The sequence below is a fragment of the Chelonia mydas genome, chromosome 14 (assembly GCF_015237465.2).
Source record: "Chelonia mydas isolate rCheMyd1 chromosome 14, rCheMyd1.pri.v2, whole genome shotgun sequence".
Classification (NCBI taxonomy): domain Eukaryota; kingdom Metazoa; phylum Chordata; order Testudines; family Cheloniidae; genus Chelonia; species Chelonia mydas.
The window spans coordinates 22310321-22325435 of NC_051254.2; the positions used below are offsets into that span (position 1 = coordinate 22310321).

At 43.9% G+C, this 15115-nt stretch overlaps 1 protein-coding gene across 1 annotated transcript in view; it reads right to left on the reverse strand.

The window, feature by feature from the left end:
• CFAP52 (cilia and flagella associated protein 52) overlaps positions 1–15115 on the reverse strand; it is a 32639-nt gene that overhangs the window by 13001 nt on the left and 4523 nt on the right. The window contains exons 4-6 of the mRNA XM_037914656.2: positions 13314–13442; positions 9386–9485; positions 8928–9044 (exon numbers count right to left, since the gene is read on the reverse strand). Coding sequence (XP_037770584.1) covers positions 8928–9044; positions 9386–9485; positions 13314–13442 — 346 coding nt within the window. The remainder of the gene's footprint in view (positions 1–8927; positions 9045–9385; positions 9486–13313; positions 13443–15115) is intronic.

Below are 15115 nucleotides of genomic sequence, written 5' to 3' on the forward strand. Positions count from 1 at the left end.
GAGGTTACTGCATGTCAGATTAGCTGTATTACTTATCCGTTCAGAAAACAAAACTATTAAGCATATCTGCATGAAAAAGGGTCTTCTCTGCTATTTACATTTTTCTATTTTTATCCTCTTTGCATTTTTTCTCTTTTTATTTCCATCTGCTCCACTAATTTATCCCTCTCTTGACATCATGATTCTCTGACATCATGAGTAATTGTGGGAAATTATGTCATACAGAGGGGATGTTTTTATCATCTAGTACAGAAAAACAGTAGGAAGGAAGCCTGTTTTCATTTAACTAGTGTTAGGAAAATGATGAGAACAAAGAAAACAAACCCAGAAAATATGATCTAGAAATAGAACTGTTCTAAACAGAATGTTTTTTCAAGTTTTCTATGAGGTGTCAGCAGCTCTTTATGAGTCCTGCTATCAGATACCCATCAACTTTGCTTTTGATCTATTACTTTGCAGTGTTTTTCTGTAACAGTCCTCCCATTTCAAACACCCAATGGGTTTAGGATTATGGAAAGTGGTAGAATTACAAATCAAACAAATGATAGATAATTTACATAATTACAGCTCTCAACTACCTGCTAATAAATTTGTGTTTTTATGGCACTCCCAATACTGCTTTAATTTTTCTAGGTATCCTGTTTAATTTTCCTAATTTGGGATTGAAACAGGTATCACAAACTGAAAATCACGGGTCTTCAACTGGTCAGAACACACAGGGTTAGATGTGTCATCATCAGTCTGATTTCAACCTTGCTTTTGTAAACGGACTTCTTTCCTGTCAAGACTGTTCTTTGAACTACCACAAGTAAACCGACAGTTTTATAATCTACACTTGTAATTCACAACACCAAGCAATTCATATTAATGGTGCAATTAATACTGTTTTATATCCTGCCATTTGCAGATGAAACAGTCTCCTAAGAAACTGTTGTCTTGAAGTACAGTAATTACAGAGACAAATCTCAAACCAACTCAAGCATGCCTATTTCCCCATAAGGATACTTTCTCCCTTGTCCCATTCTCATCTCTTCCAGGCCTCTTTGCTGCACTGTGAATGCCTGCTCTTCACCTTCAAGTTGTTTATAGATTTTCAACAATGTAAACACTCCAGGAATTTCGAGAAAGGTACTTGCAAGTCACCCATCCCACTTTACACCTGAGCAACCAGCTTGCAATTCCTCAAACAAATATGAATAAAAATTTTTGTAGTGTTTACAGGTCCAGAATTTACTGTCTTTATAGAAAACCCTTTAAAAAAAAAAAAAGCCATACAGAAAAGCTTGGTTTCAAAAAAGTTGCCAAGTGAAAGCAATGCACTTTACTATCATGGCTTATAAAACCCAAGCACTTAAATACCAAGAGATGAACAATGAAGAACCTGATTATCCTTACACTACCTACCTAATAAGTAGTGTAGTTGTAGTCGTGTTGATCCCAGGATATGTGAGAGACAAGGTGAGTAAGGCAATGTCTTTTATTGGACCAACTTCTGTTGGTGAGAGGGACAAGCCTTCAAGCCACACAGAGCTCTTCTTCAGGTCTGGGGAAGCTACTCCTAGCGTCACAGCAAAGTGCCAGGTGGAACAGATTGTTTGGCATAAGTAGTTAGCAGGCATTGTAAGGGACCATTCAAGGTAGAGTAACTCATTAATCGTCTTTACCAAACAAGGACACTCCACCAGAGAAGTAGATCACATCATAGAATCATAGAATCATAGAATATCAGGATTGGAAGGGACCTCAGGAGGTCATCTAGTCCAACCCCCTGCTCAAAGCAGGACCAATCCCCAATTAAATCATCCCAGCCAGGGCTTTGTCAAGCCTGACCTTAAAAACTTCTAAGGAAGTAGATTCCACCACCTCCCTAGATAACGCATTCCAGTGTTTCACCACCCTCCTAGTGAAAAAGTTTTTCCTAATATCCAACCTAAACCTCCCCCACTGCAAGTTGAGACCATTACTCCTCGTTCTGTCATCTGCTACCACTGAGAACAGTCTAGAGCCATCCTCTTTGGAAACCCCTTTCAGGTAGTTGAAAGCAGCTATCAAATCCCCCCTCATTCTTCTCTTCCATAGACTAAACATCCCAAGTTCCCTCAGCCTCTCCTCATAACTCATGTGTTCCAGTCCCCTAATCATTTTTGTTGCCCTCCGTTGAACTCTTTCCAATTTTTCCACATCCTTCTTGTAGTGTGGGGCCCAAAACCGGACACAGTACTCCAGATCAGGCCTCACCAGTGTCGAATAGAGGGGAACGATCACATCCCTCGATCTGCTGGCAATGCCCCTACTTATACATCCCAAAATGCCATTGGCCTTATTGGCAACAAGGGCACACTGTTGACTCATATCCAGCTTCTCATCCAATGTAACCCCTAGGTCCTTTTCTGCAGAACTGCTGCCGAGCCATTTGGTCCCTAGTCTGTAGCGGTGCATTGGATTCTTCCATCCTAAGTGCAGGACTCTGCACTTGTACTTGTTGAACCTCATCAGATTTCTTTTGGCCCAATCCTCCAATCTGTCTAGGTCCCTCTGTATCCTATCCCTACACATCATGGAATGGGCCACTCAAATACCCCAAGAGAACCTGCTTCAATACAGAAATAACACCCCCTCCCTTACTGCAAATACCTAATTGTCACCTACCACCCCACACTGGAACCCATACGGGGTATCATCAAATAACGACAACCTATGCTAAAGGACCCCACCCTGAAATCTTTCCTGAACTCCACTTCTGGCCTTCAAACAATCCTCCAGCCTCTCCAAGCTCATCATCAGAAACAAACTCCCCACAGACGAGAACACACCAACTCAAATCAAAGCAGCACCAGACTCTGTCAGAACAACAGAAGCAAAATCTGCAGACATATCTCCACTGCTACAATGATCAATACCCCCTACAACACACTTTTCAAGATTCATGGATCCTACAAATGCCTATCACAATACATGGTGTCCCTCATCCAGTGCACTAGATTCACCACCAACTACGTGAGTGAAACCAGACAATCACTATGCTCTTCAATGAACTCACATAGGAAAATGATAAAAAAGTCAAAAACACCCATCACAGACTATAGTCTACATTCTCTCCCCATTGGAGCTCTTTTGTCTGACAGTTTCAAAGCCAGAGAAGTAAGTCTAAAAGTAAAATAATAATTTCTGAAACATTTTACTGTTCCTGACCTTGAAATTTTACATGAGCCAGTGTAAAATCTACCTATGGGCCATATTGGGCAGATAGAGGAATATAAAGATAGCTATAAAGATATAAAGATAGAGGGATATAAAGCAATATTAGTAACTTAGCTCATATTTAGAAAATAAGGCATTTATGTATCATAATTGCAAAGAGTACTTAATTTATTCAAGAGATAACCTAGCTGTCAGTGAGACTTAACCCTACAAAAGCCAAGGCGTGAGGACTTTTCTCACATTATTTTTTGAGGAGGGGCTGTTATAAGGTGGTGTCAAGATCAGCTTTACCGGAGAACTCTAACTGCAACCTTTACTATGGAGAAGCAGTTGCCTTTCCATAGCATGCTTTTAGAACCAGGTCCCAGAACTCTGCTTCTACAGCTCCAAAAATACAGGCCATTGCTACTTGAGCTAAATGGACTAAGTGTATTGTTCCAGAGAATTCAGGATCACAGGATCAGAACTTGAATCACCACAAGGCAATGCATTGCCTAGCCACCTGTCCATAACTACTTTTATCATCCTACTAGACACAATACTAAACAACTTTGTCTTTCAGATACCAAAATGGAGACCTAATAAACCTAAACTGCACATAAAGAATGCAACTGTTACCTCTTGGCAAACAAATTGCGGTCACAAAATATGCAGGTTCTGTGCATGTAACTTCCAATTCTGCACAAGCAAATGCAGAGTTTGTGCATGTAGCAGCTGTACACACCTATTCTGCAGAAGCAGCTCAGGCAGAGTTTGGAAAATGTACCCCTAATGGCTTCCTCTACCAGTTTGCTGTTGGATTTTTGTTACAATCCTTGCTGCTCACGCATTTTCTCTTTAACTATAAGGTTTGCTTCCTTCAGGGACAGCACTGCCTCTGCACCCAGAGCAGTAGTGCAGATAATACTGTCATCTGCATATCTTCTCTTGCTGAATTTCAGGGATTCTGACACAGAGAAATACATTCAGATTTCTGCAAGAGAGATTTAAGGAATAGCTTGAATTCCTTCGATATTACACTCTCCTCTGGGCATACATTGAGAAGCAATAAGAAGTCTTTTATAGCTATGAATAAAGAGAATTCAAGAACAACTGTACTAGCCAGAGTGTTCATGTTTAGCATAAATCCCCCGCCCAGCTATGTTTTGCACAGGATTGACCTGTTCTGGGGATTAATAAGGGTGTGTAAGTAAACCAGGCTGTTGTCTGTAGGACCCCTGCCTCATTTGTTGCAGAACTTGGAAGTCATGTAACGAATGAGGCAGGAGGCTGCAGGAAGATAAAGGATGGTTTCATGTTTAAGGCACTTGAATGCTGCCCAGCAGAAATGAATTCTGTTCCTGTGCCTGCCATGGAGTCCCGATGTCATGCTGGTTAAATCTCTTAAACCAAACTTTACAGAGGTGGTCACTGATTGTGTGTTCACCATTTTCTGGGTCCTTACTTGAAATCCAGGGGTCTGATTTGCAGAAGTTCTGAGCATTTACGGCTGCTGAAGTGAGTGATTGCTTTAGCAGTAATTAATAGCAGTAGTAGGTTCTCATCCTCTATGTGGACCAGCACTACAGTGGGATGAGACATGCACTTTGCCAGTTGGTTTCATGGATATTTGTTGACAGCAGAGGAGTAGTGATACTCAGGAATCTTGGGTTCCATTCCAAGCTTTGAAAAAGAGTGTTCTCTAGTGGTCACACACTCTTCTGCCCATTTCCCCCAAGCCTGGCACCTTCTGCCTCATCCCCTCTAACCAATCCCTCTCCCCATTTTGCCTTTTCCCCACCCGTCTCCTCATCCCAGGCTTCTTGCCCAGCCAGCTCTAGTCTTTCCCTTGGTGTTCAATGTTAAAGCCCCAATCTACTCTCCCATGCCCAACTCCCTCCTCACACCCCAACTCCTTGTCCCCCTTCTCCTTGCCCAGAAAGTCCCAGTTCCCTCTCCAAGTTCCTCATCCAATCTCAGTCTCCGCCCCCCCACCCCCAGACGCTTGTCCCAGTCTTTTTGTTCAACTAGACCCAATTCTTGCCTTGCACTGCAGCTACTTTTCAGATCTGTCTCTCCTGCCCCGACCCCCCTGTCCCGCACCCACTGGCTCCCGGTCCAAGTCTCTCTGGTCCACCAGTCCCCAGCTCCTCATCCAGTCTCAGTGTTTCTCCATCCCGGCCAACTGCCTCCCTCTCCTGCCCCACCTCATTTCTATCACTGGCTCCAAGTCCCAGTCTCTGCCCAGCTCCTAGTCCCAGCCTCCTTGCCCAGCCAGTCACAGTTTCTCCCCCTTCGACTCCTAGTCAGTTTCTCTCCCCAGTCCTCCAGACCCTGTGTCACCAGACTCTGTCTCACCAGACTCCTTCTCCTAGTCTATTCCTTTCTCTCCCTCTGGCTTTTGTCCCCTCTGAATTCAAATCAGTAAGCTTCCTCCACAGTGCCTGGGTGCCAGCAGCGGGGTCATCTATTATTAATTATTATTATTATCTGTATTATCAGAGTTCCTAGGAGCCCTAGTCATGGACCATGGTGCTAGGTGCCTTCCAAACACAGAACAAAAAGGATGTTCCTGCCTATGGTGGGATTTACAAACCCCACACCGGAGAGCAAGGGCTTACAGTGCAACTCTGGGCCCAGGCAGCCGCACGTACAGGGCCTGCACAAGCTGCAGGCAGGGCTTTAGAAAGGGAGAAGAGCAGCTCCGAAGGAGGCAGGCAGTGGAAGGGAGCAGACGGTGTCCCTGAGCTCTGAGAGTCGAAGTATTGCCCCAGAGGCACCTTGCCTGCGGCTGCACTACACAAGCCAGAGGAGAACCTACAAAAGAGCACAGTGACTAGGTGTGCAGGTCAGAGACTCAAGAGAAGGGCTTTACCCTGGGACAATCAGTGGGGGCTGGGGTAGGAAGAGGTCCGATACCCCAAGAGATCGATTATAGTCACCCATCGTTGGGCCTTGGACTGGAGCTCGGTGGAGTGGGTGGACCTGGGCTCCCCTACCCCCACCCAGCAGATAGCACAACACCAGGGGCCTTTACCTAAGATGAGAGGCCTATGGGAGCAGACCTTGGTTATTCAAAGGCCCAGCCCCTACTACCCCAGTGCGGGAGGGGGGAGCCAGAAACCCCTGCCTGACCACTAGGCAGCACTGTGCGTGGTGGCGCATCGTTTACAGTGCCCCAAGTACACTGACAGCACAGAAGAGCCAGGCTCCTGCTCTCAGGTCCAATGTCCAGCCCAACCCAGCCTGCAGAAACAGGGGGCAGCCATTACATGGAAAGTCCCCAGGAGTCCCTGTAGTCCTGGGCTGGAGCATGTTCAGTTGCTCTGTGGGAATGGTGCATGTGTACTCCAGTCAGCACTGGGAGCTGTGAGAAGCTCAAACATGCTCAGTGAGGGTGGAATCTTGCTAGATTTTTAACAGCTAAAATCTTGGAAGTCTCTCCTAAGCATGTGTGAAGTGTGATTTTTCAAAGGCTTATAACTGACAAATTTGGGCAGATTTTCATGGGAACAGCAAAAGGCAAATCCCTGATACAAAGGCCACAGCCCTACCAAATTTCAAATACCTGCTCCATAGCATAGGGGTGCTAGAGCATTTCAAAAAAGATCACTAGAATTTTTTAACCTGGGCAAAACAACATATTTTCCCACAGCTTTGTTCTCGGAAACAGCGGAACCAGTTTGGCTGAAATTTTCCAAAAAAAAAAAATTTCAACCTGAGGCAGATGAAATGCAGTATGGAAAATTTCAGCCCAAATGGTTTTAAAGCTTGGCAAATTATAAGTAACTGAAAACCGGGTCTTATGCTGGGAAATGTTGGGCAACCTCAATAGTAGGCAGCACTACTAGTCCTGTTACATCATGCCCGCCCCCAACAGGGTCCTGCCCCATCCTGGCAAGGGGAGTGGAGAAGATTTAAACCAGCCTCTGTTCCCATTTCATCATTTACTGATAGACATTTTCTACAGCACTCTTCTCTAGAATAGTTCCGCCCCATTCTCCCTGGAATCTCCTCCCACCACACACTAATCCGGAGCGGATTTCTGAGGGCAGAGAAAGGTGGTCTTTTACCTCCACTTCCGGGATGTTGCTAGAAACTGGGTGGATAAAAGAATGTGCTTGTTCTATCTGATGAGGCCAAGGGATATAGTCTCTCCTTTTCCCTGTTAGGCCAGGGAAGAGGTGTGAGGATGGGGACACCGTGCTTGTGGGAGAGTTATTTTCCTCTCTTTTCCCCAATTTTGCCAGTTAGCAGGACACGAAGAGTGCTGCTGGTAACATCATATCAGGGGAAGTGTGCTGAAGACCCACTCCCACTGCAATTATTTGGCTGAATTCAGATGTCAAACATTGCCCAACATCCAACCTATTCAGCAATTGTTATATGTAATCTGGTTATCCCTACTTCTTAGGTCCTATCCAATATTACTGTAGTCCTTGGTTAAAGGAAGTACTTGTGAGCTAAGCACAGAGGAGGAAATATCTGCCAAAACTGACTTCTCCTTTCTTTGTGAAATGAATCTCCTTTGGTGCTTTTAATCTGCAATGGCAAAAATCAAGAGCATTATAATACCTTCATCTTATATTGAAATTGATAAGGGAATATGCATGATGGCACAAGAGCTATGGATAAAACCCAGTTTTTGGAATACATAGGGAGACAGCAGATGCTGAGCCAGATGAAGCTGAACAGAGCTGAGCCAGTGAACTCAGGCTCTGGGTCAATTACACCATTCAAAAGGAACTAATGGCACAGAACTGGGATTAGTTTCTGAATCGGCTTCAGGGAGGTTGTCAGGGTTCCCTCCCAACTCTGAGGTACAGATGTAGGAACCTGCATGAAAAACCCCCTAAGCTTATTTCTACTAGCTTAGGTTAAAAACTTCCCCAAGGCACAAATCCTTTCCTTGTCCTTGGACAGTATTGCTGCCACCAAGTGATTTAGACAAAGATTCAGGAGAAGAACCACTTGAAGTTCCTATTTCCCCAAAATATCCCCCCCAAGCCTCTTCACCCCCTTTCCTGGGGAGGCTTGAGAATAATATACCAACCAATTGCCTTTAAATAAACGTACAGACCAGACCCTTTATTTTTAGGACACTGAAAATCAATCGGGTTCTTGAAAGAAGAACTGTGTATTATAAAGAAAAAAGTAAAACAAGCACCTCTGTAAAATCAAGATGGAAGGTAATTTTACAGGGTGAGAAAAAGATTTAAAACAGAGTCCCCCGCTCTAGGCGCAACTTCAAAGTTACAAAAAACAGGAATAAACCTCCCTCTTATTAAAGGGAATATTCACAAGCTAAACCAAAAGATAATCTAACTAATTTCCTTGCCTTTATTTACAATTTTTATAATCTTAGATGCTTATTTCAGGTAGGGTTTTAGGAGATGTTTTTTTCCTGCCTGGTCCCTCTCTCTGTCCTGAGAGAGAACAACAAAGAGAGCACAAACAAAACCTCTCCCCCTCTCCCCATTTGAAAGTATCTTCTTTCCTTATTGGTCCTTTTGGTCAGGTGCCAACCAGGTTATTTGAGCTTCTTAACCCCTTACTGGTAAAGGAGGGATTTTATTCTACCCTTAGCTGTATGTTTATGACAGAGGTTCTCTTAGAAGGAGGGGAAAATGTCCCCATGTCAGTTACTAACCAAGAGAGGAGGAGAATGGGAGGCTGGAGAAAAGCTACATGAGAAGTTGGGGGTAGCAAAAGTTACTTAGAAAAAGCCCCAGAGGGATGCCACTCACCAGGCTGAACTTCTCCTTCACAGGTCCATAGTCACTCATTAGTTTGCTTTTCATATACAGTTTCAGGATATCACCACTGGAAGTGCCAACATAGAAGTAACTATCATCTTCTGCCATCTGAGGGAAGGTTTAAATAAGGAGATCAGGATCAGGTCATCTGTCTAGACATTTATTCAATGCCCATGATTGTGGTGTCTGAGTGGCTTCATTTCAGCATATTGCCCAGATTTTATTTGGGATGATGTGGGTAAAGTTTATGTTCAAACACACACAGAATGTTCCGGAGCTCTGTTGAAAGTTAAGACATTTTCCTAACTAGATCTTGTTAACATTCATAAGCAGAAAAGTGATTCCCAAGAGAAAAAATGCAACAGGACAGAGCTTGCTACATTATTACAAATGGTCTAGATCACCCATAAGTCTGCTTAGCTATATAGTTTCCACAGAAGAATACTTACCATAATACATGTGATTACTCTTTTCAGCTGCCCTGTTTGGCATTCTGTTGGCCGGATTTTTCGATTTGGTAGATCTAGTTCCCATACTCGAATAGTCCCACTGTAGCAAAAGAACACGCACCATAATCAATTTTATATATGCTGGAGTCTCGGAGACCTTCTAATACAGCAGTGTTCAAAGAGGACATTTAGTATGTTCTGTCTGGGATCCCTAATCTTCTTAATATAGAAAGGAAAAAAGTACAATTTTAGAGAGGCAAAAAAGGAACCTGTCCTTTTTATAAGGTTAGTTCTTGATAACTTCTATTGCACCACTTACACCCATGTTGACTTATCTGGTAGAAGTATAAACTATGCTCTTAGGGAACATGTAATGACCTAGACACCTGCCATTACTCAGAGACACATGCACTGTGTGGCCCTGATGGCTCAGGTTATTTCGGAGAAGAATAGGAAAGGGACTGTCCACGGCATCCAAGACTATTTTCTAGTACTGTAACTTCACTAGCAACACAGGAGCCATATTATTTATTACCCATAAAAAACTACATTAAAAGAACATTCAAATTGAAAACTCAAGCACTCAAAAGTTAGGAAATGCCAGAATGAAAGACACCCATGAACCTTAATTCAGTCCTTTTGTGCTGATGCATTATGGTCTTTAATTACATGTGAACATACTATTTTTGCACAGGACTCCAGCATCATTCCTTCTACGGGGAACCATCATCAAGCAAGTCTGTTTCCACTGGGATCCCACAGGAATTGGTTTCTGGCCCTACACTATTTAACATTTTTATCAATGACCTGGAAGAAAACTTAAATCACCACTGATAAAATTTGCAGATGACACAAAAATTGTGGGAGTGGTAAATAAAAAAGAGGATAGGTCACTTACACAGAGCAATCTAGATTGCTTGGTAAGCTGGGCGCAAACAACCAATGTGTGTTTGAATACGGTGTGACAAAGTTCCTCCTCTACCTTGGTGGGTCCTGCGCTTATTGGTGGATTTGCTCTCCTCAGAGGTTCACGGCAGCCCTCAGTTTGGCCACTTTCGTGGCTCAAATCTGCCATTCACACAGTTAGCCTCATCACTGGCCAGCATGGGGAAAAGGAAGAAGAACAAACCTCGCAGTCTCTGCTGATCCGCCGAGTGGATTGGGGAACAAGCCAGAGACCTTCCCCTCTGGTGGAACCCACAGTCCAGGTCAACTCCTCCAGTATCAAGTAGGGAGTTGGGGGAATGGAGGGATGAGGGGAACCCAGGCCCGCCCTCTACTCCGGGTTCCAGCCCAGGGCCTTGTGGATTGCAGCGTCTACAGTGGCTCCTGTAACAGCTCTGTGACACCTACAACTCCCTGGGCAACTTCCCAATGGCCTCCTCCCAACACCTTCTTTATTCTCACCACAGGACCTTCCTCCTGATGTCTGATAACGCTTGTACTTCTCCATCTTCCAGTAGTACGCCTTCTCATGCTCAGCTTCTTGCACCTCTTGCTCCCAGCTCCTCACACGCATACCACAAACTAAAGTGAGCTCCTTTTTAAACCCAGGTGCTCTGATGAGCTTGCCTGTCTTAATTGATTCTGGCAGCTTCTTGATCGGCTGCAGGTGTTCTAATCAGCCTGTCTGCCTTAATTGTTTCCAGAAAGTTCCTGATTGTTCTAGAACCTTCCCTGTTACCTTACCCAGGGAAAAGGGACCTACTTAACCTGGGGCTAATAGATCTACCTTCTATCACTCTCCTGTAGCCATCTGGCCTGACCCTGTCACAACGGTTACATGTAAATGTATATGTAACGGTGACAGACCCCGGTTGTCAGTGAGCAGGATCAAACCTGGGACCTCAGTGCATAAGCCTCTACAGCATGAGCTAAAAGCCAACTGGCTGTTAGCTAAGGCTGTACAGCAGACTCATTTTATCTTGCTAAGTGGCCTCAGTATCACTAGATGGGACAGAACACCACACCCAGAAGGTGTGTGGGTTACATATACACCTAGGAACAAAGAATGGAGGCCATACTTATAGGGAAGCAAGGACTCCGAAAAAGATTTGGGCAGGGTAGTGGATAATCAGATGAACAAGAGCTTGCAGTGCTATGCTGTGGCCAAAAGAACTATTGTGATCCTGGGATGCATAAACAGGGAACTCTCAAGTAGAAGCGGAGAAGTTATTTTATCTCTGTGTTTGGCACTAGTGCAACTGCTGCTGGAGTACTGTCTCCTATTCTAGTGTCCACAAATCGAAAAGGTGGTGGATAAATTGGAGCGGGTTCAGAGAAGAGCCATGAGAATGATTAAAGGTCTAGAAAATCTGCTTTACAGTGATAGATTCCAGGAACTCAATCGATTTAGCCTAACAAAGAGAAGGTTAAGGGATGATGGGATTACAGTCTATAAGAATCTACATGGGGAACCAATATTTGACAATGGGCTTTCAAGCCAGTAGAGCACAATGCAATGGCTGGAAGTAGAAGCTAGACAAATACAGACTGGAAATAAAGTGTACATTTTTAATAGGGAAGGTAATTAACGATTGGAACAATTTACCAAGGGTTGTAGTGGATTCGTCATCACTAGCAATTTTTAAATCAAGACTGGATGTTTTTTTAAAAGATATTGCTCTAGGAATTTGGGGGGCAGGGGCTGGGGGGGGGGAATTCTATGGCCTGCGTTATACAGTAGGTCAGACCAGATGATCACAGTGGACCCTTCTGGCCTAGGAGTCTATGAATCTACTACTATCTTATGATCAGATCATAGGACCACTACATAAGTGAAGAAAGAATGAGGATGTCAATCAGAATTGTTCTACCACCAAGGCACTGTAACAAGCAGAGAGCACAAGGGCCTAGGGATATGTCACAGTGAGCAGTTTGCTTCTCTGTTTCGACCTCCTAGTGGATAGTACAACCAGAGAGCTGGATGGGGCTGTAGAACCAGAGCTGGAAGTATTTACAATGATAAAACAGCGCAGTGCCACTGAAAAGGAATTGCAGCTTTTTCGCACCTCTTCCCTTCCCTACCCCTCATCCGACCACTATTCTCAAGTCCCTTCATGTCACTCCACTCCTGTACTATCTCCCCCTCATCACGCATGCTTTGTTCCCTGAGCATTTAGTGCTCACTACATTTTAAAAACCCAACTCTAATTTCTAATTGAAAAACCCATCAGAACCAACAAGATGTGTGGATAGACTGACAAGCAAATCCGTAACTTCCTCAATCTGCCTTCGTTGGTTATCACTTGCAGCGCTGTGTCTAAATCTAGGCTGAGAGAGCTTCAAGCAGGGACCCTCTCTTTCCTATGTTCTGTCAGCACACTTGGAGTGCCATTGCCATCATTTTCAGAAGCACCCACAATTCCCATTGATTTCAATGGCAGATGCAGATCTCCAGCATCTTTGAAAAGCAAGCCATATACAAGTAATACTATATTTAAATGTGGAAACGTGACTGTTTTGCATCAAAGGGCTCTCTTATACCGTACGGGGTGATACCCTCACTGGCTGTGATATGCAGTAAAGAAAAAAATCCAGCAATCTCTGAGCTGTCACTGCTCCTGCATTAACATGCCATTGTTCAGAGCCATTTATCAACTGCTCTTCTTGGGTAAACATTAGGAAGCAAATATTTTAACTGCTGCATGGAGAGTGCTGAATACAAACCCCTGCCATCAGTAATGGAACTGCATGCATCAGTTCCCTGTGCACTGCTTTGAAAACACTTTGTGTGGAACAAGCAGAAATGCCTGTAAGGGACAAGCTGATGGATATTCATAGGCCCCTTGACAGTAATAGGAAAAAACGTTAACACACCACATTGCTTAACTTTCCTTCCATCTAGGTAAACAATCTTTGCAGAAGGAAATAGCTTTGTGGGTTTTCCCCCTCAACAGTTCTCTACTGTTGGCTAGACAAGACTTACTTTCCAGCACTAACGAACACCTCGTCTCTGCAGTTGGAGAATGCCAGGACAGTAGCATTTCCAGCACTACGGGCTGAAGCAGGGCTGCCGCAGATGGGATCTCTCTTAGCTATGCTCCATACAACCACACTGCAGGGAAAGAAGGGTTTAAAAAATAGTTTCAACTTGTTTAAATCATAAGAAAATGTCACTAATCAATAGAGGGAGGCTATCTTCCCAAACACGTTGCTAGATGAATCCAGGCTTGTGGCCACTTTCAGAGATTATAACTATGGAAAACTTTCACCCACACTTTTTGTACATAGATATATAGAATTGGAATTCACGTCCCTTGTTCATGAAGCAGCTTAACGGGTTTGTGCACTAGCCTTTTAACCTCTGCTGGCCAAGATTTTAATCATGTCTTAGGTCGTCAGTAGAAACTGATCTAATGGATCTCATCCTGTCCCCATTGTGACAGATAGGACAACTTCCTGCAATATCTTTTGGAGACCACATTGTATTAAGTGTATGAATGAGTTATGTATCACTGTGGACCAGGCACTGTATGAATGCCACAGAGGGAGGGTTACCACTGCTCCTCAGCCAGAATGTCATATTTCTGTCAAGGAACGCTACCGTAGTCACTGTTTTGTAGCTTCTCTTAAGGCTTTTATGCCTTCCGTTATATGTACTGTCATTCTTCTCCTGGATGGAAGATACCTGGCTCGTCTGTATAAAACATCTGAAGAAAAAATCACAACAGCCTAGTGGCTTTTATATAGTATCACAGGTAAGGTTCTCCCATTACAGATCTCTCCAGGAAGTGAAAACAGCAGGGAAAGATGAAGGCAAATCACTCAGAGTATAATACCTCCAGACAGGTACCACCTCCTGGGGATGCTCACATATTCTGATTCAAACTGGATTCTCCAGAGACCAACATACAAAGAAAGGAGTTTAGGATAAACAGCCCAAGCTTAAACTGACTCAAGACCAGCATTCTGGTTCTAAGACAAATTAACTTGTAATCATGGGGAAAACCCAGTTGTGGGTTTTGAAGGGCTAAAACCTTCCAAAACCTTTAGCTTGGAGTTGGGGTGACCTCTGATAAACTTTTTAGCATGTGTGTAATTTCTTTTATTGTTTTAATACACTTCCTCTGTAATGCTTTCACCTTAAGAATAAAGGTAATTGCTAAGAAGGAGCTGTATTGTAACTTGTAACTGCTGGTCATATACTAGTCAGAGCCCTCGGAGAGCAGGCAAAATGCAGGCGCTGGTCTTTTAGGCAGTCTCGCTTGTTGTGGATATGACAGTATAAATCACAGAGATGTGCAGCCTTAAAAACCCTGGTCAGAAGGGAGTGCTACATGGGTCTCTGCCTAGGAGAGGTGATGGCTGGAAGCTGGAAACCTTTAAGAGGGTACCCTCAAGGAACCATGGAGGGGGAAATACAGGTGCAGTTACCCTGAAACTGTGACGCCCACCATAAAGACACCGTATCATTTCACAGCTTTGGCTTTCGACTGGCCACGAGTGGAGTAGCAGAGATGATGCAAGTCAGGAATCAGGTACAGTGTCAGAGCCGCACACAACTTGCCTTGAAATAGGGCCCAACCATGCAAACACTCAGTAAGCACCAAGGACAGTAGTCCTGATTGAAGTCAATGGGGCTGCTCCTGGTAGTAAGCATTACACCCAGTAATAAGTGTTTGTAGGACTGGGCCCTATGTCTATTTCTCATCTGTGCTACAATAGTATTCCTCCACTTTCACCTCTTCTCAATTAACTCACAGTTTAAAAAAAAGTATATATTGCCCT